The sequence below is a fragment of the Balaenoptera physalus genome (assembly GCF_965194825.1).
Source record: "Balaenoptera physalus genome assembly, chromosome: 6".
Lineage (NCBI taxonomy): Eukaryota > Metazoa > Chordata > Mammalia > Artiodactyla > Balaenopteridae > Balaenoptera > Balaenoptera physalus.
The window spans coordinates 81,497,204-81,523,340 of NC_138885.1; the positions used below are offsets into that span (position 1 = coordinate 81,497,204).

General features: G+C 37.8%; 1 protein-coding gene and 1 long non-coding RNA gene across 2 annotated transcripts in view; both read right to left on the reverse strand.

Annotated features, from left to right (window-relative positions):
• The window catches only part of LOC309663463, a 320,115-nt gene that overhangs the window by 32,366 nt on the left and 261,612 nt on the right, over positions 1 to 26,137 (reverse strand). The gene's annotated exons all lie outside the window — the stretch shown is intronic.
• On the reverse strand, positions 1,412 to 26,072 carry SLC40A1 (solute carrier family 40 member 1). The gene is made up of 8 exons (XM_082467153.1): positions 25,704 to 26,072; positions 25,146 to 25,213; positions 19,548 to 19,707; positions 17,201 to 17,316; positions 12,279 to 12,405; positions 5,299 to 5,541; positions 3,836 to 4,489; positions 1,412 to 2,665 (listed from the first exon to the last, which is right to left on the reverse strand). Exons 1-8 carry the CDS (start codon positions 25,744 to 25,746, stop codon positions 2,352 to 2,354), a joined length of 1,725 nt encoding a protein of 574 aa, XP_082323279.1. The 5' UTR covers positions 25,747 to 26,072; the 3' UTR covers positions 1,412 to 2,351.

Here is a 26,137-nt window from a genome sequence, read left to right on the forward strand (position 1 = left end):
CCCAGACAGACACACATCATCTACCCAGCCCTACTATGCCCTGGGGCAGTACACAGCACAGGCTGTCCAGTCCAGCAGTGATTTTCCCCCATCTCCCTCCTCTTCCTGCTCTGAACTGCACTTTGCAAAGATAAGGGGAGCACCTGTAAAAATTTCTGTTAACTAACTCCATTTTCCTTCCTTCCACACAGGGCCTCTCTCAGTAGCCCCCCAGTTTGGCAAAACATCCACATTAAGAGCTGAGACCTTCCTTTGCTAAGATGGTTCTACTCATTTTACAAGGTCACAGGCCTTCAATTATAGCTGCAAACACTCAGGGCAGATCTCCAACCCTAGCTCGACCCCTGCGGGAGGAAGCGGATGACCTGTTCAAGACAGCAGCCAGACCTAACAGAGGCATCTACTGTCTGCTCAAAAGTCAGCAGCAGATCAGTAGCTACAGGGTGATGCCAAAAGTTCTCAGGCTCCCAATTTGGGGGGAAAGAAAAGGAGCCTCTGATGAACCGTGTTTGAGTCAAATCTGCATCCCCAAGACCAATCAGTTTGGGACACAGATCAAGTGTTCAGCAAACATTTGCTGAACACAGAATGTGGCTCTACTCTCTCTGGCCGATCATGAGGAACCTGTCTTTAACTCTCTGTCATTAGTTAGATCCAACTTCTAGTAATACTACAACCTTGTCTTAGAGTCCACAAAGTGCTTCTACAAGAATTATCTCACTTGACTCAATCAGGGTAGTTGGGAGGTAGGTAGGGTTGGTTTTATAATATCATCTCCAATTTACAGAAGAGAAAACAGAACTCAAGAGAGCTTAAAGTGCCTTCTTCAAAGTCAAAGAATGAGTCCTGGGCCTCGTGTTTACTATACTTTTATCCAAGCCACCATAAACTAGACATATAAGCAGGGAGATAAATCTAAAATTGTGAATTATTATGAAACTGTAGGCCTTTAGAGAGAAGCAGATGTTACCCAAAACAGATGTTCTGTAACAAAAGATTAAACAACTGGGGAATGCAATTAAGGAAAAAGAAATCAAGATTTTTTAAAATGTTTTTATACAGAAATATTTTACAAAGATTTTACAACATAGCAAATCATTATGTCATACTATAGAAAGGAGAAAAAGATTAAACCTCAAGGATAAAGAAAGTGCTCAGAACAACGTATTGCAGTCTCCATGAAAGTGCATGAACAGTTAAGGCAAAGTACCCCATTGGTACTGGCATGTTGCAAAATGACTTGTAAAACAGTTTTTACTTGTAAAATATATATATAAAAGGGGTTATTTTCCCTCCATTTTTCTCAAAGATGTTTGAAAGGGATACATTTATGAACAGTCTTGCTCTACAACTAGGTAAAAATAACTCCTGGGTACAAAACAGTAAAAGTAAAAATGCTCTACCAAGCATGTTAAAAGTAAATCAAATGATTTATAAAACAAAACCTTTCCAAGTTTGGGCTTGCTTTCTACATTTAACTTGCCAGGCTGGAGGCTAATTCCCTCATATTCCACGACAGAGATCACTAAGGATAGCAACGTGAGTTAAATCCAGATCTTGCCCTTCGTGTGACTTTTAACTTCTAGTTTCTATGGCCGAACCACTGGCGTGTTTGAAGTCCTCATGCATTCACTGTGTTATAAATCTACTCTACAGCTTTGCTTCTATCTTCAGCTTACACAATAGCCATTTTATGAAGTGTTACATATGCTTAATACAATATTTTGTCCTAGCTGATAAGAAAAATACAAAGGTGGTCTCTAAAGTTAAACCATAAACCCTATTAGAGAACTCTAGTTAAGTATTTCATTTTTCCACGTAGAGGTAAAGTCCCTTAACATCAATAGGATCAATAAGGATAATACTGGTTATCAAATTTTAATCTTCAAACTTGGAAGAGAATTTGTTTTTATAACATAACTGAGAATAAGATTTTTTAAAAAAGTAAATTAGCTAGACTTGAACAAGAGTGTTAGGGAAAACTGACATATCTGAATTCTAGTACAGGTAATAAAAATCTGCCAAAGAATAACTTAATTCACATGACTAATCACTCTTTTATGTAAATTTTACCTACTTGTGAGAAATAGGGAAAATCAGTGTTACTATTTTAGTCTCCATATTTAAACTGAGTTTTTCTTTCTCTATTTTTTTTTCCACCCTTAAATATAAGGGAAATTAACCAGCTCATTTCTGCTGGCTCAAGTTTCCTAACTAGCTTTTAGCCCTGAAGGTATAGCTGTGGTAAAACCAGAGACAGACACCGAGCCATTTATTGGAATTTTGAAGTACAAAATAGGCACATGTGCTCTACATAACCTAGTAACAGGGATAGCAACAGTTAAACTGTCTCACACATCCGATGTATTAGTTTGATTTGCATCTGTAACTTCTTTATCACCATGACCACAGACAAAAAGTTGGGAGCCCAGAGTTTTCTGGGCAAATCGGAAATACATGATGTGGCCCATTGCCACAAAGGAGACTGAAATCAATACGAGCAAGCCAAAAGCTTCAGGATTTGGAGCCAGGATGACCATGATGAAATGCAGAAGATCAAGAAGATAGTTCATGGAGTTCTGTACACCATTTATAATGCCTCTCTCAGATTCAACTACATTTTCTTGCAGCAACTGTGTCACAGTTAAATCAAAGGACCAAAGACCTATAATAAAAGATATTTTTTAGAAACTTAATTTTAACTTATAGCTGTACATTTCAGATTTATAGATTAAAAATCTGTTGACATGTGCAAAATACATACTTAACCCTATTACCTTAAAGTCACCATATGTATATTTATCATAGCCTAGCCTTAGAGAATTATTTTTCATTAATAAACACTGAGTTATTAGTAGCTTCAAGAAATTGTTTTTACAGCCACAAGACAAAAATAAGTCTAATCTACAAACTTCTTAATTCTGTTTTTCTGTGATTATTCATACTATGAAAGCAAAACTCTGAAATCAGAGATATAATAAATCCTATTAAAATTACTAGTATTTTTAAAGTTTAAAATGAGTAGACCTAATATATTGTTATCGTTAAAGTGTAAAGAAACTTTAAACCATTAATACATTTACTGTTTGGGTTCTAAAGCCCCTACAATAAAGCTGTCTTGCTTAAATATTAATGTCTTTGATAAATTAATGAACTGCTTTGTATCACAGGATAAATATGGTTTCATTTCAAGAATGAATTCAGGCAGAGATAATTCATCAGTACTCTATTAATGATTACTTAAATTTTACTTTGTAAGAGGTCTTTACATTATGTTTCCTTCCAGAGCTATAAAATCCATTTGTTTGGCAAAGTATACAATAAACAAATATCAGCTAGAGAAGAACTTTCAAGGATTTTTTTTTTTCTAACTACTGTCTTTTTTTTTTTTTTTTGATTTAAACCTCAAACGCTTTTTTTTACCTTGTCCCATTGAAATATTTGCTAAATTACAGTCCTTTTGGTAAAGTTATAGCAATATAAAGACTCTAAATTACGAAAAGTATAATTATTACTGATAATATCTTTTGAAAAATTAAGTAAACTACATTAAAAGAGTAAGATATCCATTTAGTAAAAATTTTCAAGCCCTAACCATGTTTTAAGAAGGTATACATACACACACACACACACACACACACACACAAATATAGATTTTTTAAACTATAAAATAAAAATTTCATAATAAGTGACTGGATTATACATAAGGATAAATAGTGGATCTTGCTTAAATTAACATTCAGGGAATATTTTAGACCACTTACTGCTGAATTATCTGAAACCACATTGCAAAAAGACACTTTAGTTCATTAATATACAAAAAGAGACTTCTTACCGATTCTAGCAGCAATGACGCCTGCAAACAGCAGACTGACAGAGATTATAGGCACAGATTTAGGACTCATCTCTGGGACAATATTAGCAGGATCAGATCCGTTTGACATGTGTATATCAGTTGTAGAGATGATTTCAGATATTTTTGTAGGTGTAATTGAAAGTGGTTCTGTTTGAATGAACCTAGAACGGATATCTTCAAAAGGAGAAACAGACAAGTCCAAGGGGCTTCCGGGCATGAACACGGAGATCATACACAAGATCAAACAGGAAAGCTGTGCAAATCCTGAGATCAGACCAGTCCGAACCAGGCCACATTTTCGACGTAGCCACGTAAAAGCCACAGTTCCCATTATTCCAGTTACGGCTGATGCTCCCATCAAAATACTGAGGATGGACCCGCTCAGCCCCTGAGTGTAGGCGTACCCTGTAGTGATGCAATCAAAGCCCAGGACAGTCATATAGAGGAAAGCAAGACCCATGCCCGCCAGAAACACCGGCTGGTTGTAATAGGAGACCCATCCATCTCGGAAGGTGCGGAAGGGCTCAGCCATCTGGGAGGCACAACTTAGCTCTTGCTCATGTTCAAGTTCATGGACGTCAGGGTCTTTCTCACCCATTAGATGAGTTCCCTCCAGGGGTTTTGGCTCAGTTTCTGTTAATAAAAGACATTATTATTTGAGGGAGGGGACATGGGGGAAAAAGCCAGCTATCTTAGTATTTTTTCTTCTCCCCTTTCCCTCACCCACGGAGGGTATCACCCATGGATACCCTTGGCTACTACAATATAAAATGTACTTTCTTTTACTCATCTAAGAATTCCAGGCAAGGAACAATCTCCAAGTACTTATGTTAAAGAAACAAAATACTATTGATACTTCTCCCCTCCTCGCTTCCCCTCTCTCTCAGAAATTATAATCCCACCAAAGTAAATAGCAGGAAAACAGATCAGATAATGTATAATAATTATCTGGGGAAACACAGAATCTTATTTTCTGGGACCCTTTTAAGGTTACATTTGTTCAGAAGCCCAACTTCCTCTTCTCTTCTTGAAAAATGTCCACCTCATGTCCTCACTCCCTTCCACTGTCTTACAAATGGCATGTAACTCCCTTCTTTATAGACTCCTAGGAATTCTCTTGTTCTCTTCCTCCCACTGTTCTTCCCATTCCTATGGCTCAACTATGCCCAGCCCTCCCTCAATGAATTGCCCCTCTGTGTCTGCTGTTCCTGTTAAGGAAAAGGGTCAGGGGTCCCATTCCAACCCCTTGAGGTTCAACCCAGAGTTGCTCCTCCGACCCTCAACAGCCTGGGTTCTGACTTACTACCACATTGATATATTTAACCTCATGCAGACCTTCAGTGGTAACTAAACCTGATATAAATTCAAAATTATTTCCGTCTTAACCAATATTTAAGGTCTGAAAATAAGAATAAAGGGATTAAACATTTTGTTGAGTTTACCTTTGTATACATTCAGCTGTTTCAACTCAGTTTCCTCTTTAGGAGCAGCTTTCACAGCTAGAGCAGGGGTTTTCTGATAAACCTTCCAGAGCAGAAAGTATTCCACACACATGGATACCAAATTCCATCCCGAAATGAATCCACAGCCAATGACTGGGGAGCCAAATGTCATAATCTGGCCTACAGCCATGGGGGCCAAGATGTTGGTTAACTGGTCAATCCTTCGTATTGTAGCATTCATATCTACAGAGGTAGGCGAAAGAGGCAGGTAAATGTGCAAATCTATCAAAGAGAGACTGCCCACTTACATAATACAACTCAACTAAGAGTGTAGACTCCTAAGATGTAAACTTCTAAAAGCATTCTGCAAGCAAACCATTTTGTTAGAAAATCATTTGTTGTTTGGATCAAGTCATATTAAATTTGCCTCAAAAATCGTGATTCCCTTGGGATTATATAAATGAGCCTGACATCAGCTTTTAAAAAATGAATTCAATAGTAACTCTACATTCATTTATTTCAACAAGCATTTATTAAATGCCTATTATGAGCTAGGCACCATAAAAAAAATGAAGAATATCCTTCCCTGTCTTCATGAAGTTTACACTCCCAAGGGAAAACAAAAATAATAAATCAACAAGCATATAAATATAGAGCATGTCAGATGTTCATGAAATATTGTAGTGAAAAATAAAGCAGAAAAAAAGGGCATAGAGAGTGCTCAAGGGAAGGGGGAAATTTCAGTTTTATATATGGCAAGGTCAGGGAAGAACTCACTGAAAAAAAGAGAGCATCACAGCAGAGGCGTGAAGCAGCAGGAGGCAGAAGAGTGAGTCATGCAGACATCAGGGAAAAGACAATTCCAGACCAAGGGAAGTGCAAAAGTCCTGGGGCAGGAGGAGCTTGCCCAGAGGAACAGCGGGGAGGCCAGTAGGGCTGGAGCAGAATGAGGAAGGGAGAGGATAGGAAGAGATGCAGTCAGAGAGGAGGGAAGATTGGCCTAATCATGTAAGGTCTTAGTCTATTACTCAAACTTCAGTTTTTATACTGAATGACTCAGGAAGCCTTTGGAAGTTAAAGTACAGAGAGGTGGTATCACAGGACATATTTTTAAAGGTTTATTTTGGCTGCTGTGATGAGAAAACAGTGTAAAGTAAGTGTGTGTGTGGGGGGGAGGGGTGCAGACAAGTGCAGAGGCAGGGAGACAGGCAGGAGATGATGTGGCATGGTGCAGGACAGTAGCAATGGAAGTGGAGAAATAGATACTGGATGTACTTTAAAGTAGAATCAAGAAGGCTTGAAAACAGATTAGATATGCTATGTGACAGAAAGAGAGGAATTAAAGTTTTTACCCTGAGCAACTATTGGAAGGACAGAGTTTCCACTTACTGAGAAAGGCAAGACTTTAGAAGAATCAGGTTTTGGACAAAAGAATAAGCATCTGGTTCTAGAGATGTTGATACAAGAGGCCCCATCAAGCAGACAGTTAGTCATATAGGTCTGGGGTCTAGGGAAGAAGCATGTGCCAGATTTGGGAGTCATCGGCAGCTTGATTTTTGAAGCAATGACACTGGATGAGATCACCAGGGGAGTGAGGGTGGATGAGAAGAGACAAGGTCTGAGGACTGAGTCCTGGGCATGCCAATGTTCAGAGGTCAGGAAGATGAGGAGGAATCAGCAAAAGAGGAGAAAAAACAGGAGAGCAGGGTGTCCTAGAAGCCAAGAGGTAACAGTGTTTCAAAGAGAGGGGAGTAATCAACTGGCAAGTGATGCTGGTAAGTCAAGAAAGATGAGCACTGACAATCAGCTATAGACAGGTCACATGGAAGGTATTGAGGACCTCATAAAGAATAGTTCTGGTGGAGCAGTAAGGGCAAATGCCTGATTGAAGTTGGTTTAAGAGATTGGTGCCAACTCCAGGGGACACCATTTCTATTATATTTTAAGTGAGTGGCACACCCTGGATTCACAATGTGAATGTTGCCCCCCTGGCATTATGGAAAGCAAGGCCCTGACCAAGGAAAGAAATTGGAAAGAGTGAGCACAGATATTTCTTTTTGTTAAGTTTTGTTCAAAAGAAGAACAAAGCAATGGGGTGACAGAGACAGGGATTTTTAAGATGAGAAAAGTTGGGCTTCCCTGGTGGCGCAGTGGTTGACAGTCTGCCTGCCGATGCAAGGGACACGAATGTGAGCCCTGGTCTGGGAGGATCCCACATGCCGCGGAGCAACTGGGCCCGCGAACCACAACTACTGAGCCTGCGCATCTGGAGCCGTGCTCCGCAACGTGAGGCCGCAACAGTGAGAGGCCCGCGCACCGGGATGAGGAGTGGCCCCCACTCGCCTCAACTGGAGAAAGCCCTCGTACAGAAACAAGGACCCAACACAGCCAAAAATAAATAAATAAATAAATAAATTTATTTTTTAAAAAAAGATGAGAAAAGTTATAGCATGTTTATATGCTGATGCAAATGATACAGTAGATAAGAAGGGACGGAATCTGAATCTACTGCACAAGTGGCAGAGTTGTTCTTAGGAACGCAAGCAATTCAACAGTGTAGGTCACGTAAACGGCCTCAGGTACAGGTAGGAAGAGTGATGCGAAGGTGGGAGCACACGGAAGTTCTCTTCTCATTTTTCCATTTTCTCAGTAGAATACAAAGCAAGGTCATCAGTGAAAGTGAGGATGGGAGAGGAGGTATTGAATGTATGAGGAAAAAGGAGAAAGTGAGAAACAGTCCTTTAGGAAAGTGGGAGAAGGAAGGGACCAAAGAAAATAGTATGATCATCTGGCAGCATGAAAGGGCCAACTTGAACCCAGTGGTCATGAGCTTTAAGAGAGAGCAAAGTTGTACGTTTTTTACCAGCCATGTGCTACTGTGGAGAATTGGATTTAAGCAGGGTCTTATGAAAGGAAAGTGACAAAAGGAGAGGAGGCCAAGTGAGCTGAGGGTATACACTAGGAGGTATTCATATGGTTGGAACAACTGACCTTGGAATTTAAGCTGGGTAAGGAGGAGAGACAAGAAAGGTCATGAGCAGTAAAAAGGTAGTGGAATTAATGGCTTGTAGGTGCCAACCAGGTTGGCGCATGGCTGGGGTACCAGGAGGAGTGAGCTGGAAAGATAGGAGGTATACTTCAAGTCTTGGATGCTGGAGATTGAGATTATGAAAAGGGAGGGTTTAGTGGTGATACCAAGGTCTAGGGTATGACCATGGGAATGTAGCTGAGTCACAGTAGAGGACAAGATGAATAAAGGAGAGGAAGTCAAGAAAATAACCTACTTTCTCATTCTCTATCTCATGGAGCAGAGTGAAAATTATTGAGACAAGTCCTCATCAATTATGTGGGGCACTTTAAGGGAAAAGCAGTATGTGACTAATAAGTACATTAATAGAAAACTGCCATTATTCTTTCTCTAGTTCTTCCTGGTCCTCAACTGCCTCCCAATTAGTCCTATGTGTGCAGAATGCTTATATGATAACAGGAGAACTTTGACATATTTCACCTTTCACTTGAGAGGCAAAGGCAGTTTTCATTGATCTTACACACAGCCATTTTTTGCCATGGCCTCATTAACTTCCATCTGCCCCTACTAATAAGTTCCTAACAGGGAAGTGTAGAATTGATCCAAATAACTCAATAATCTGAATCCAAAAATCAAGTACTAATGAAAATATACTCTTGGATCTGAAGGCCCCAGAACAAGAACAAAATTTAGTTAAAATGATTTGTTAATCTTTCACTACCTCCATTTTCAAGTGCTCATGAAGCTTCCTAATGCCACCAATTTCTATCTTTTATTTAGAATTTAGAAATTTCTATCTCAGGAAGCTAATAATGTTTAGATGTAATGTAGTGTCAGAAAACAGATTTTATTTTTCTGAAGCAGAATGAATGAAATAATAATTTTGAAAAAGACCTACTCATTTTACTGTTCACAGGCTAGAGAAGAATTGGTCCTCTGAATGTGCAAACATATTCCTTTTGCAGGTTTGTATTTATTCTTACGCAAACACACAAATCTGTGCTCATTTAATTCCAATTTAACTGTTTTCAGCTACAGCTGTGGCACAGAGCATGACATTCAGTAACTACTTACTATTATAAAAGGTATATTACATCTCATAGAATAATAATGAAAAACAGATTTGCTGAGCAAATAGTAGCTAGCAGGTTTGTCTACCTCAAATATGAAATCAATTTTCAGTCAATAGAGTTCAAACAAGAAAGTTATCTGTCGTACTTGATCAAGCTAACCAGCAGATGTTTCTTTAGAATGGTGGACAAGAAAAACCTCAGAAGCTATTAATAAAAAGTGATTAACAAAGGAAATGAAGAAGGAAATAAAACAACAGATGGAATAAAAACTCAGGCAAAGGAAATGAGTTTCAAAAAGGTTTGACAGGTTAAGGGTCATGGCTCAAAAGAATGCTTTAATAAAACACTAAATCAAGTACCTAGACAAATTAGGTAACAGATTAATTAACAGTATTTATGTGGAAAAAGAGCATCTTTCCTGGAGCTGTCTAAATTAGATGGTAACAGCTATATTTTGACCTGATGCCACTGGAGTTATAAAACTTTTCAACCTTCCAGGGAAAATTTCTCTTGTTCTTTACCCTCGGTGATACAACTTCCAATTTTAAAAACTACTCTGAAATCAAGAAACATTGGGATGAGGAAATGGGAGCAATTAGCATCCAGCTCACAACCTTCCCTCTTTATGGGCACACCCCTCCCCCATCACACACACACACACACACACACACACACACACACACACACACACACACACACCCCTCACAACGCACACAACCGGTTCAGCCGGCCCTGCCCCGTCTCCTGCTTGGTTTCTAAGTCTTTGCTGGCAACCTCAAAAATTTCTCTTCTACTTTTCCTTTACCCTCCTCCTTTTTTTCTGTTCTATAACTCTGCCTTCTAGCAGGAATGGTACCAAAAACCCATGGTTAGAGCCTTGCTGACCCTCAGGATGGAAGAAGTTTCTGTTTCCTGTTTTGAAGCATGGTTTTTAATTAATTTTAAAACAAACATGGAGGTCGAAACCTGAGGAAAAACAACATGGAGGTTTTCCTTCATTAGGCTACTAACCCGTTCCAGGGGCTGGATCTGAAACAGCACCGCTTCCTAAGCTAATTCACAGTGGACAAGAGTTCAACAGGCAGCTTACTTCCTTTCTTAAATTTGAGAAACTCCAGAAGGTTAGAAAATAGACTGGTTAGCCTGGATTTTTCCACTCTGCAATAATCCCTCAAATAAAGAAGGACAGCTGAGAAATGGCCAGTCATATTTTTGTTATTTTTCTGGAATATCACTTTGTAGTCAGAAAGATCCCAGAAAGTTATGTGGGATCTTTGTTTTTGTTATTTATTTACTTGGATATTTAGCACAAATTAAAGATTCAGTGTAACCTTCTCTTTACTCAGGGCTTTTTTTTTTCAATTACAGACTCTACAGACTTCACAGAGTCAACATGAGTTAAGAAATTCAGGTAAGAGAAAGAAAATCATCTTAAAAGCCACTTTTTTCCCCAAATATATTTCAACAGATTATATGTGATGTTTTCAAAATATATCCTTTTTGTGCCCTTTGAATTTTAAAACATGGACATGTATTACATCCTTAAAATTGCACACTAAAAGAGAAAGTAAATAACAGAAAGTAAATAACTTTAAAAAAAAAAAAAAAAAAGGACAAAGTCTTATCTTTTAATTCCATGTGACAAAAAAGAGAGATAGAATTATTTCCTATTAGTAAATGATCACAGGAAGAAAAATCAGTGAGAATCACTACTTTAGCTCCAGAGAGAATTTCCCGCAATCCAGACTCACATGTGTTAAATTCATCTTCCACACTCACCATCCTCTAAAATCACTGTGGTATTTCTATCTGGAGCAGTATTATTACTGCTTCCACAAAGTGATGACTTAAGCAAATCCTTCATTTTCTTCATTTAGACCTTCCACAGATTTTGTACCCTTTCTCTCAACCTCCTTTCTACCTTTTTTTTTTTTTTTAAACCACATGTCTAGTCAAACAAAGTTGCTTGCTGACCCCAGTACTCAATCTTGCCTCTGTGTCCTGATAAGCCACTGAAGTCATCAGGAATGGTTTCCTTGTCAGTCAGGATGGTTGGGAAATGTGTTTGTGATACCCATTATCTCAATGACCAGCAGAGTTGACTCAGCTGACCAGATCGGTAGATAGGAGTACCCTTCCTCCTTTACTCTGTGTAATTTCAATCCAATTTGTGTCTGGGTGCTATATTGGGGGACAGGTGGGGAATATCGAGTGAGGTAGGTTATTCTGAGCCCAAGTAATCTTGATGTAATGGACGTGTTGCTTTGTAAGCATTCTTCAGACTTTCTTTGCTCCCCTTGTATATGTTTCCAATGGACAACTAAGATGCAAGCTTTTTAAAAACCTATGTTCTATCCTGTATTTCTTTAGTATCATAATAGCAGTTACATTACACCATACATAATAATAATAAAAGTTACCAATTATGGTTTTAAAGTTGAAGGAATTCACTTCTAGAGTCTCTCCTAGAATTAAGTTGTTTCCATTTGTTTGGATAAAAACAATATCCATAGTATAACCAGTAAGTACTGGTAATAATATCCACAGTATGACTGATAAAATCACAAGTCAGATTTTCACTGTTCTAAGTATTAAGTAAACATTTAGAAACAGTTAACAGAATTTGAAAGAAAGAGCTCAAAAGAAATGTTCTTCTATTTGCCAGGTTAAAAGAGAAGGTCACTATCTTATAAATTAGCTTCATAACAGTGAGGTAAATCTTTGCACTGAGACAGATAATGTTGTAAGAAAAAGACTATGACTTCAATTTATTATTCTTAAAAAATACTCGGAGAAAAAGGCTTAAGCCTCATTTACTACCACTGATTTAAAGTGAATCCTGATAAAACCCATTTGGTAGAAAGAGAAAAGCAAATTACCTGCTAGTTTGCTTCTGTCGTCTCCTGCAACAACAACAATCCAATCCCTTTGGATTGTGATTGCAGTAGCAGTACTGGCCAGGTTTGCAATATTTGCAATAGTGATGATCAGGATATAGCATGAAGTCTAAGGAATTACAGGAAAAAATTATTAAAATGTCAGTTTTACCATACTGTACCTACCTCACTGTACAATATAGTTTAAAATGGTCTTTGGTAACATAATAATAAAATTTTTATTTTAATTTCATTTCATAAAATCATAAGAAATCATTCTACTTTGTACACATGAAACAATAAACACCAGTGGTCAAGTTAAAGGGCATAATGTCTTTCTAATCTGTATCATCTGTGGTACGCATAATACAAAAAATTTTAATAGTCATATGCACATTATTGTGACATAGTTATCATAAAGTGTTAACATAGGGGTGGTTTTTAATTTCCCTCACAAATATGTCCTTTGGAAAAAACAGTGAAGGGGAAGTGAGAAGACCTGAATTTAAATAAGAGTTCTGACACTTTCCAGTTGCATGACAATGGGCAATCAGCTAACATCACTTTGTCTTACTTTTTTCATCAACAAAATGAAGGCAATAGACTAGAAGATTTCTTGTCCCACCTGGCTTTGAACCTCTACAATATCAATCCAAACATACCTAAGAAGATTTAATAGGAACATCAAATTCACTGCTTTCCACTACACCCATCTCTCTCCTCTTTTCCATCAAGCTATCATGAAATCAGAGTGTGGGAAGTTATCTAGTCCATGTCCTCAAACAGAAGTATCACTTATTATTAGAAGAACACAATCATGACTGATTTATATATATTGGGCAAAGACCCAATGCAGCCAAAAATACATAATAAAATAAAACAAAACAAACAGGAAAACAACCAATAGAACAAAATTTAAATTCAAACAATACTTAATGAATGCCTGTTAAGGGCCAAAAAACAAAACAAGACAAAAATGGTAGGGGATATTAAAGTAGACACAGAGATCAAAATTAACAGGCCCTAATTCTTAGAAAGGTATAACCTTCCAAGACTGAACTAGGAAGAAATAGAAAATATGAACAGACCAATCACAAGTAATGAAATTGAAACTGTGACTAAAAATCTTCCAACAAACAAAATCCAGGACCAGATGGCTTCACAGGTGAATTCTATCAAACATTTAGAGAAGAGCTAACACCTATCCTTCTCAAACTCTTCCAAAAATTTGCAGAGGAAGGAACACTCCCAAACTCATTCTCTGAAGCCACTATCACCCTGATACCAAAACCAGACAAAGATACTACAAAAAAAGAAAATTACAGACCAATATCACTGATGAATATAGATTCAAAACTCCTCAACAAAATACTAACAAACAGAATCCAACAACACATTAAAAGGATTGTACACCATGATCAAGTGGGATTTATCCCAGGGATGCAAGGATTCTTCAATATATGCAAATCAATCAATGTGATACACCATATTAACAAATTGAAGAAAAAAACCCATATGATCATCTCAATAGATGCAGAAAAAGCTTTTGACAAAATTCAACATCCATTTATGATAAAAACTCTCCAGAAAGTGGGCATAGAGGGAACCTACCTCAACATAATAAAGGCCATATATGACAAACCCACAGCAAACATCATTCTCAATGCTGGAAAACTGAAAGCATTTCCTCTAAGAACAGGAACAAGACAAGGATGTCCACCCTCACCACTATTATTCAACATAGTTTTGAAAGTCTCAGCATGGCAATCAGAGAAGAAAAAGAAATAAAAGGAATACAAATTGGAAAAGAAGTAAAACTGTCACTGTTTGCAGATGACATGATACTGTACATAGAGAATCCTAAAGATGCTACCAGAAAACTACTAGAGCTAATCAATGAATTTGGTAAAGTAGCAGGATACAAAATTAATGCACAGAAATCTCTTGCATTCCTATACACTAATGATGAAAAACCTGAAAGAGAAATTAAGGAAACACTCCCATTTACCATTGCAACAAAAAGAATAAAATACCTAGGAATAAACCTACCTAGGGAGACAAAAGACCTGTATGCAGAAAACTATAAGACACTGATGAAAGAAATTCAAGATGATACTAACAGATGGAGAGATATTCCATGTTCTTGGATTGGAAGAATCAATACTGTGAAAATGACTATACTACCCAAAGCAATCTACAGATTCAATGCAATCCCTATCAAATTACCAATGGCATTTTTTACAGAACTAGAACAAAAAATCTTAAAATTTGTATGGAGACACAAAAGACCCCGAATAGCCAAAGCGGTCTTGAGGGAAAAAAACGGAGCTGGAGGAATCAGATTCCCTGACTTCAGACTATACTACAAAGCTACAGTAATCAAAACAATATGGTACTGGCACAAAAACAGAAACACAGATCAATGGAACAGGATAGAAAGCCCAGAGATAAACCCACGCACCTATGGTCAACTAATCCATGACAAAGGAGGCAAGGATATACAATGGAGAAAAGACAGTCTCTTCAATAAGTGGTGCTGGGAAAACTGGACAGCTACATGTAAAAGAATGAAATTAGAACACTCCCTAACACCATACACAAAAATAAACTCAAAATGGATTACAGACCTGTATGTAAGACCGGACACTATAAAACTCTTAGAGGAAAACTTAGGAAGAACACTCTATGACATAAATCACAGCAAGATCTTTTTTGATCCACCTCCCAGAGTAATGGAAATAAAAACAAAAATAAACAAATGGGACCTAATGAAACTTACAAGCTTTTGCAAAGCAAAGGAAACTACAAACAAGACAAAAAGACAACCCTCAGAATGGGAGAAAATATTTGCAAATGAATCAACAGACAAAGGATTAATCTCTAAAATATATAAACAGCTCAGGCAGCTCAATATTAAAAAAAAAACAACCCAATCCAAAAATGGGCCGAAGACCTAAATAGACATTTCTCCAAAGAAGACATACAGATGGCCAAGAAGCACATGAAAAGATGCTCAACATCACTAATTATTAGAGAAATGCAAATCAAAACTATAGTGAGGTATCACCTCACACCAGTTAGAATTGGCATCATCAGAAAATCTACAAACAAATGTTGGAGAGGGTGTGGAGAAAAGGGAACCCTCTTGCACTGTTGGTGGGAATGTAAATTGATACAGCCACTATGGAGAACAGTATGGAGGTTCCTTAAAAAACTAAAAATAGAATTGCCATATGACCCAGCAATCCCACTACTGGGCATATACCCAGAGAAAACCATAATTCAAAAAGACACATGCACCCCAATGTGCATTGCAGCACTATTTACAATAGCCAGGTCATGGAAGCAACCTAAATGCCCATCGACAAATGAATGGATAAAGAAACTGTGGTACATATATACAATGGAATATTACTCAGCCATAAAAAGGAACGAAATTGGGTCATTTGTAGAGACATGGATGAATCTAGAGACTGTCATACAGACTGAAGTAAGTCAGAAAGAGAAAAACAAATATCGTATATTAACACAGATATGTGGAACCTAGAAAATGGTACAGATGAACCGGTTTGCAGGGCGGAAATTGAGACACAGATGTAGAGAACAAACGTGGACACCAAGGGGGGAAAGCAGTGGCGGCGGGTGGGTGGTGGTGGTGTGATGAATTGGGAGATTGGGATTGACATGTATACAATAATATGTATAAAATGGATAACTAATAAGAACCTGCTATTAGAAAAAAAAAAAACACACACCAAGCAAAAGTCTAAACATCTTATAAATGTCTACTAGTCACATTAAGTCAATTATGTAATCTGTTCCCTGCGTTACCAAATTCTGTATATCAGTTTTAAATCAAACGCAGCACATTGTCTTTACACTGCATTCCATGCTCTATACTTACACATGAACATGTTTCTGAGAAATTGCATTTAAAAAATGTAAAATGTAATACTATTTTCATAATTTCTTATATGATAAAAACAAACATATACTCTCATAGAAAAACTTGGTCTATAACACAATATTATTTTCATAATGTATATAAAGTCCAAGTTCAGTCTGACAATAGAAACTCTCCTTCCTACACTTTTCAAACCTTCTCTGTGTGTTGCATACATCCATCACTCAGAGAAACTGTGCTTCCCCTATTTTCATGCCTTTATGAATGCCAGTCCATCATTCCAAAAATAAATTTTAAAAACTAAGAGGGATTGATGGGAAGATGGATGTGCCAATGGATAAATATATGATAAAGAAGTATAATAAAATGGCAGAAGTAGAAACTAAGTGGTAGGTATATGGGTGTTAAGTGGAGAATTCTTCCAACTTTGTTGAATGTTTGAAATATTTCATAATGAAATCTTGGGAGAATAACATCCCATTTTCAAGGCCCACCTAAATGGCCAACCCAGAACTCCATTTTTCTCGAAGGCACTTAACCATGCTACCATATATCATAGTTATTATGTGTCACATCTAATCTCCCTACAGGATCCACACTTGAATCATTTTTCTATCATTCAAATGCATCTAATACAACTTATACACAATAATCATTCAACAAAGGGGAAGGAAATACTTCGACTATAGACTGAAAATAATCACTGTTCTTTAGTAATACTACTAATAAAATTATTCTCAAGTATTACAAAAAAAAAAAAAAGAAGTATCCTACTGGTTTTGACATGCTATGTTTAAATTTAAAAAATTATCTTTCCATTCTGAACATGTTCTGATTTCCATGCTGGTTTTTTCTCTGACTTCCATGTATTTCTGGTATCTTTAAATTTGTAAATATACAGTTATTAAAAAAAAAATTAACAGGCCCTATTTGTGAAAAGACACTCCCTCAAAGAGTTTTCACCTTTTACCACTAACAGACATGCAATTTTCTACCATCAAGAATCTTGTTGAGAACTTACAAGAACCCATCCATGGTACATGGTCAGAAGCTCTTTTTTATGTAAGAAAACCATCATCAGGATGATTCCACACAGGATGACTGAAACATTCTGGATCAGCAGTGAAGTCTGGGCCACTATACAGAGAGAGAAACAAAGTGTTCATACACTGAAACATCTCAAAGGAGATGTTTTTATCCATACATCACTGTTCTACTGTATTAATGCATATGCAAATTACTACAAGAAATAAGAATATTCCTGAAGTAAATCCTGCCTCAACTATTTCCAGTAGGGCCCAGCATATCACATCAGACCAGTAAAACTTGCAGACAGAATAAAGAACTACCCCTCATTTTTCCTGTTAGTTGAAGCCATTCATAATGACCACATTTTCATTTAGTTTATACTCTTTAGTTTACTGTCATAAACAGAACTATATTAACTACATAAACAAGATCCACCTCTCAGGCCTTTGTAGCTTAGGCAAAAATAAGAACATGTTGGAGGTTATGGAGGAGGTTAAGTAAGAGGTCATGGAATCCATAACCTCCTAGATGGCAGGCTGAACTTGGTAAGATCGTATGGATAAATAGGAAGGACATATAAAATACTTCCAAGAATAAAGCAGCAGTGTGTTCCTTTTACTAAAGCTATTTGCGTTGTTATGAAATTCTAAACTACACCTTTTCTTACAGAAAATGCCAACTTTCTGAGACTGAGGCACCCATGTAGATAAAGGGCTGGCATAAGGACAGGTTAGGATACCACGTAAGGACACCTTGTAGTCTTTTCTCTACCACTCAAGAGGGAAGACGATCTAGGGCAGAATACTTAATATCTCTTATGTCTGTGTCTATAAGGTGAGGATATAATACATACCTGCCTTCCTTACTTTACGGGGTCATTTTGATGCTCAAATAAAATACTTAGGAAAGCACTTTGAAAAATACAGAGGGTTGTATATGTAAGGTATAATTACAGCTCTTGCCTTTAAGGACAGTAAAGCTCATTCTGGCTTGGAAGATTATATCAAAGCCTTGAGACAAAACAAACTGCTTTCTGAAATTAATTTGAAAAAAAATCCCAACATATAATTCGTTCATTCATTGCACAAGGCTATTAAATATCAATCGAATGAGGTTCTTGGCTTTCAGGACCGCACAGACCAGAGGAAAGGTAGACATGTGAAAGGATAATTATAAGAGCATAAGTGCAATAGCAGAGGTATTAACAAAGCTTCATGGGAGTGCAGGAAAAAAAAGTGTCTCTGGTTAACTCAGCCTAGAGACATCAAAGAAGATTTTCATGGAGGTTGTCACATGAGTTGATTACCTAGGATAAGCGCAAGATTGCTATCCCACCACACTCTTCTTCACCCAACTCAACATTCTATCCTGAACTACAATTTCAGTGCTCAACAGTCATAAGGTTAAAGGTCTCTATGTATACCATTCCCACGTTCCTATGTATAATGATGTAAGTAAGTAGGAATTTTTTTTCCAGGATACAAAACCCTTTTCTATATGTGTTTTGGTCTATCGATTCTCAAAATAGAAAAATGTCCATCTTGGCCATTTTACTAATAGCATCAAGTCCTAGAATTTGATAATCCAGTTGCTCTCTATCCGGGGGCAGTTATCCTGCACTGAAAGAAACAGATACCTCAATCTTTCCCCCCGTGTCTAGGATAGACATGGCCAGGTCTTAGCATTATCAACTGAGGAACTCAGGAAAATTTTGCCCTGAATTATTATCCAAATTGCCCTTATATTCTGAATAATTAAACTGTTCATTCACTTTCTCTCTTTCCTATACAATACTTAAGGATTTCAGTATTAATATTCTAGAATAAATGTCAATATATTATCATTTCTTCTTTTTTCTTCAAAAATGTATAATTCAGCTCTCTGTGATCCAGACTCAGGTATTCTTTTCTAAATCCATTGTTTTCACTTCCCTTACACACCTGCCTATATAAAACACAGTAACCCAGAGGATAGATGTTAAAGCTGTCCCAGGAACGTCACATTAAATGAACTCCAGTGCAAGTCATGGTTAAAGGATGCCAGAGTTAAGTAAACTCTTAATGGTTAACATGGTTCGCAGAAAAGTGCCATGGTGTTAATCATTAACATTTGTAATTTATGAACAGCCAAAAAAGATACCCCACAAAAATCTATAAACTCAGTATCCTGGCATCCCAACTTTGGGCAGGAGCCCCGGGACCCTCCATGCAGAGGTGCTGCCACTGAGCACTCCATCACTCAGGTGGCAGCTGCAGACGCAAAGTGGGTTAGTCACAGAGGTTTCTCTCTAGCTCAGGCACTCGTCTCACAAACACAAAGGCTTTTATAACACCACTCACCTTTAAGTCTGGCATTCTTATCCACCCAATCACCAATGATGGCTCCTAGGACCAGAACAGACCCTGCCACCACCAGCCCGTAGACTGCAGTCAAGAGAAGGCTGTTTCCATAGAGCTCTACCAGAAACACAGACACTGCAAAGTGCCACATCCGATCCCCCTAGAATAAGAGAAAATAAAAGGTTCTGATAAAATGTTGTAGGTTGCTAGTCAATTATACTCAAGAAGTTGCTTCCTTAACAAAAGGGCACTTTCCGGCTACATTATGAGATTCTCAAAGTCAACAATTCCTCTATGGGTTGAATGTAGTCAGGTGTTAAAACTGTTTGTCCTGGCACAATGGAAAATATTCTTGCCCAGATACTAAGTAAACCCGAAAAAAGCATGATGTTAATGAAACAAACATTATCATTCTAGAAAAAAATACAGTTTCCAAGCCCAAGGAGGTTTTTTCGAGATAAAACCTGTTCCTTTTTGTATCAGGTTTCTAGCCGGGCCTGGGATTTACCTATCCTGATTTGAAAGGCATAAAGGAGTTGGCTACTGAACCAGAATGAAACAAGTATAGTTTACAAATGTCAGTTATGCCTTGAATGTCAAGAAAGAGCCAGTTTCCCAATTTGTAAAATGGTAAGAATGGACTATATGACCTCTCAAGTTTCTTTTACCCCTAACATTCTAAAATCTATGTTCTATTTTCACAAATAAATTTCAAAGTCATAAAACAGCAGAACAATCAGAAAGATGAAGTTAATATGTGCAAATTCTGGTACCATATGAATGAAGATGTCAGAAATAAATACATACGTAGTTATTTAGTTATTTTCGACACAGTAGTTATTTTTCGACACAGACGAGTTTTAAAAGGGGAAAAAAAATATTTCTTCATTCCAGAGTATACAGGGAATTTTGGAACTCATTGCTGTAAAATGTGGAATAACAGAAGCTTTTAAATGAGTCAGGCAAATTAATGTGTAAGAAATCTATAATGGACCTTGTTATGAGCTTTGAGGTTCCACCCCTGACTTGTAAGGTTAACCTAAAACAGGACAACAATGTTCTATCATAACCTATCTCTGTAAGAAATCACTACAGGAAACTAAATTCCCAGGCTAGGCTCCTTATAGACTGGAAGTAGTACTACACTCCTAGTTCTTTCCAATGTCTCTTAACATCCTCCTGAAAAATTTAATGTATAAGGAGCAAAGTATTATCCTAGTATGGCAAATGCTTTTAAACATTTAATAAAGGCAAGACAACAATCTTATGCATCCAAAGTTAAATTGATGCACATATTCTGTAGCAATCATTTACAATAAACTTCATGTAGACCAGTATTTCTCAAGTGCGGGTGATTTCACCCTCTAGGGATCACTAAGCAATGTCTGGAGCTATTTTGGGTTGTCACATCTGCAAGGGTGGATTTACTACTGGCATCTACAGTCCCCCACAACAAAGAATTACCCAACCCAAGATGTCAATAGCGCCAAGGTACAGAAACTTTGGTGTAGAGGATTATGAACATTGTTTAGAACCACAATTTAAAATTAACATAAGATTAGGGCCTTGAGGGATAGGGTGAACATGGTCAAGTAAACGTTAAAACAGACACTGGAAGCCAGTGGAAATACCATGCTTGAAAGACTGATTCTCACTCGATGGTCTGGAATGTGAGCTCTAGAAACTTCTGCACTCTCAACCCTCAGCACAGTGCACAGCCCAGAGTAGAAACACAACAAATAACTGCGGAATCAACAAAGGAGTGGATATGCAGTGGATCCCGGCTGTAAGTGAATATAGAGTAAGACTTATTTATGAACTATATTGTTCTGGTACATTAGATTTGTTCCATGAATGTTCAAGAAGTTTGACGCTTAATCAGTACCATAATTCATATTTCTGGGACAGCTTTTTAAAGTTTGCTTTGAAAACAGAAATCTTTTCCATTTAAGTTGGAATTACATTTCAAATACCATTGTACTAAATGACTAAAAATATATATTCACATACAATTTGCTTGAAACCAATAAAAAGACAAGTTTATACATTAAGATAAAAATGTCAATAAGAATAACAAATTAAGCTATTTTCTTAATCTTTAACATGAGAAACAAATTTAGATTGGATTAGAATAAAATGGCATGAGGTGAGGGGAGGTACTTTATCCTAATCTCTATTCCTCTGAAAAGACAAAAACATATAAATGCCTCAAATGATAGGTTGCCTCCATGAGTGAATTTCCTCTTTCTTAACATAAAGAATAAGAAATATTATTCCACTACTATTGCTTCTTCCTTTTTTTTAAAACATTTATTTTTATTGAAGTATAGTTGATTTACAATGTTGTGTTAGTTTCTGGTGTACAGCAAAGTGATTCAGTTATGTGCTCTTTTCCATATTCTTTTCCATTATGGTTTATCACAGGATATTGAATATAGTTCCCTGTGCTATATAGTAGGTGCTTCTTTCTTTCTTTGTTGTTTTATTTTTTCGCTTTAAAGCAGGACTTGAAACAAGTGCTATGAAATGAAAGTTTTCTCTCTTGCTTGTTCCTGTATGGCACACCTCCTCCTTGATGGACAGGAATAAAACTGCTCCACTTGGGACTTCCCTGGTGGCTCAGTGGTTAAGAATCCACCTGCCAATGCAGGGGACAGAGGTTTGAGCCCTGGTCTGGGAAGATCCCACATGCCACAGAGCAACTAAGCCCGTGCTCCCGCAAGCCACTACTACTGAGCCCACACGCCACAACTACTGAAGCCCGCGCACCTAGAGCCTGTGTTCTGCAACAAGAGAAGCCACTGAAATGAGAAGCCTGAGCATCGCAACAAAGAGTAGCACCCCCTCGCCGCAACTAGAGAAAGCCCACGCGCAGCAACAAAGACCCAATGCAGCCAAAAATAAAATTAATTAATTAATTAAAAAACAAACAAATAAGCAAACAAACAAAAACTGCTCCACTTGCCCCAATTTCCAAAGGGTTTAGGCTTTAAGAAGTAACAGACTCTACACTCACAAAGCCCAAGAATCAGGTAAACTCTCTGTAAAGGTTGACCAAGTGCAATCTCAGGCCCACCCACCCATTCCTTCCTAACGTCCATTTCCTGTCCTCCCACAAGCTCTCATCATACTTTGAAGATTTGTTTACATGTTCATCTATCTCCAGTGCACTGAGAGCCAAAGGCCAAATGAATGTCTGTGAATGAATGATCATAGTCATTAATGCACTGAATACTTTTTGAGAGGCTACTATGTACCCAACAATACTGCAGGCACTAGAAATTCAGCACTGCGCCAAAATCGAGATTCATGCTTTCATGCTGCTTGCATCCCAGTGAACAGAGACCAAAAACAAATCTAGAATAGGTCAGGTGGTATAAATGCTATGAGGAAAAATGCAGTAGGGTGGGGCAGGAAGGTGGCATTTTGCATGAAGTAGTTAAAGACCTATGAGCAGAAACCCAAGGAAGTAAGATCTGGCACCATGCAGACATATGGCATATAAATGGAGACAGTCCATAGCATAATGCATAAGATTTTAGCACTGGCCACCCTTTTTCACTGCCTTACACTGTTAGTTATCTTTTTGTAATTAGATATATTTTTTTAAGGCCCAACCTGAATTATAAGCTCCTTGATGACAGGATCCACTTCTTACCATACTTTGTATTCCAGTGGTATAGAGTAAAATATATTGATCCACTGGCAGAAAGAAACGAAGTCAGAAATAAAAAGCATTCAACCTCACACAAACCTAATGCAATATAACCTTCTACCCTAACACCTCTGTACTCAGTGTATAGGAAACCATGATTCGGCAGAGTCAGTAGGGTAATGCATAGATAGGCATGTATACTTATGTATATACATATATAATAAATAAGCAGACATCTTTTGTTGTAATAAAATCAGGCAAAGTGTCAAACAGGAGACAAAACTCAAAAGATAGAATTAGAGAGCATTCCTCTTTTGCACTCCTCTGCAATAAGTGAAAATCCACTAAAACTTACATGACTACAATTGCTGTGTTTTGTTTTGTTTTGTTTTAATCCAAGTTTCCCACAAGAACTCCTTTTGCTCAATTTACTGTAAGACTGGAGTAAGCATCTGTCACTTTTCTTGTGTTTTTCACTCATGACAAAAAAGATCCTCCTGGAACAATCACAGTTCCACTCCTTTGGCAAATCTGACCTGCCAACCTAATAACGAAAGGCTGCATAAACCTTAAATTTAATCAGTGTTTGGAAGTTAGGCACCTTCTTCCCCTAAGAGATAGGTCCAGACCACAAGGTGAGAATTTCAGGTACTATCTCCATCACTTATTGGGTTTTTTTTAAATACTTAATACTTACTGAATTAAATTGGAAGAACAATTTAATTGTATTTAAATTAATTAAGGGTAGTTTCACTCAATTTCTACTTAGAATCATCAGTTATTGGAAATGAAACTCATGCCCCCTCCACCTTGTTTACATGTATTTGCAGAGTCATCCCTGTCTAAGCCTCTGGGGAGAAAGAAGCTGGCCTTTCTAAAAAAGCCATCTTTGAACTGCTATTTCTTAAAGAGCTGATAACTTAGCTTAATAATTTCCCAAGGGCATGGGTACAGATTTCCTCATACAATAGTTTGCATTCATGTCTTAAGAACGATCCAAAAGAAGTTTCCAGTTTAAAAAGAAAATAACATTCACAAAATTTACTCTCAAAATTCTTTCCCCTTACTTATGGTTCTTTTAAATTAAATATCATACACGAGGCATGAATAGAATTTACGCAAGTTTATTGCTTTTAAACAATAAGACCAATTGTTTAAGTTAAAAGATTCTAATCATCATTAAATTAAATACACATCTAGCATCCTTTGGGGATTATTCTTTTGGGTTGAGGAGTGTTGATGGAGGAATCCAGGCCCACAGAAACACTGGGACTCTTCCAAGACCATGGAAGAAGTCAGAGGGAGAATTATGAGTCAGTTGCTGATTTTCGTTGGATGATGGTTTTTAAGATAGACTGAGATGCCCCACACATGTCTAGCTACAGATAACATTTTAAAAGACCAGAATTTTCATCACTCAGATTTTTGTTCTTGGGGTCAGTTATATTTAAATTAACCTTAGAATGCTATTTTTAGCCTAACTCAGTCACTCCACTATTCTACTGTATTTTCATAGCGCAGTAGGGTGGAACTTATAATTTTAACAAAAGAAGAAAACAGAGAAATATCTTAAAATGTGAAAAAATAGAAGGTCCATGAGACATCCATCCATTCTTAGGAGCAGATATTACCATTTATTAACCCTTGTAATGCAAAATACAATTTACAAACAATGCAAATAGTCCTGTCCTTGTTAATCCTGTTTTTGGATAGCTGCCAGTCTACATAAAGTATGATAGCTCAATAATTAACAGCATTTACTAACACCTATGGGAAAATATCTTTGGTGAAAATAACTTTTTCGTTAGAGCATGTGTGTTTGGTTGATTTATTTCTTTAGCTGCATGACAAAACTGCAAGATGGCTTAATACAACTGGCCCAAATGAGAGAAACAAGAAATTGTGCAACTATGTTGTAAGAATTACTGTAGATTTTCACTTACCCATGTAGATAGAGAATGACCAAGGTAGAGAAGGAATTTTGCAGAGATCAGGTAGTTTGCTAAGGATCCTGCAAAGACACACAGTAGGTAGATAAAAAGCGTATTTAGTCACTTGAGTGAGCTGAGATTGGAATGCTTACTCATTTGTCCTTATTAAACATAATTATTAAAAACTACTTTGTGGGGCAAACCATGTACATTTCATCAAGTCACCTAGAAATTGATGGGTCGATGAAAAATTCAGCATGACCTCTTGGTCAATAACTGTGTAACTTCACATACAGTCAAGAAATCTCTTGATTCAACATTCTTTAACTCCATTTTATTCTTGACAAGATAATCCAAACTACCCAGTCTACTTGTCCATCCTTGCCTGTGTGCACGCCCCTTTTCCCATACCTTGAAATGCCTTTCTTCCTTAACCCCCACCAAAATATGAGTCGAACGAGCTACTAATCACACTGGTTAACAGCTGAGCCACATTCCTCCAAAACCTGCGTGGAGGTGCCGGTGTCCACTGCGCAACCTGTTTCTACCACATGCGTTCGGTCCACTCACCACAGCATCCTCCCAGGCGGTTTTGCTCTCTTGCCCTGGTCATGACACCAGGCGCCCCCCGCTTGCTCTTCTGCTGCTACGGCTGCCGCTCCTGCTGAGGTGCTTGTTAAGAGGAGGGCAAGGAACTGAAGAGAGCACCGCTGAAAACACAACAGCTCTGTGCAAAAAGCCCCCGACGACGACTATAGCAAAAAAACACAAAAAAACAAAAGGAAAACGGCCCGGGGGTCTTCTTTTGGTCTTCTTTCCAAACTTAGCTAACACTGTAGCTGAAGTTGGAAAGGCAAAGCCTTATGGAAGCGGGTGGGAGGCTCAACAGGCCGGCCGAGCCGCGTCGGGTGTCCTGTGTGTGCTGCCGCCACTGCCGCCGCCGCCGCCGCCGCCGCCGCCGCCGCCGCCGCCTCGGGCCCGGCTCAGGCCGGCCCTTATACGAG

Coding starts and splice junctions, on each gene's coding strand:
- SLC40A1 (XM_082467153.1), bottom strand. CDS start 25,746: ATGACCAGGGCAAGAGAGCAAAACCGCCTGGGAGGATGCTGTG. Junction 19,708..25,145: donor GTCATTCTCTATCTACATGG/GTAAGTGAAAAT, acceptor CTCTTATTCTAG/GGGGATCGGATGTGGCACTT. Junction 4,490..5,298: donor ACAGCTGAATGTATACAAAG/GTAAACTCAACA, acceptor TTTTATTAACAG/AAACTGAGCCAAAACCCCTG.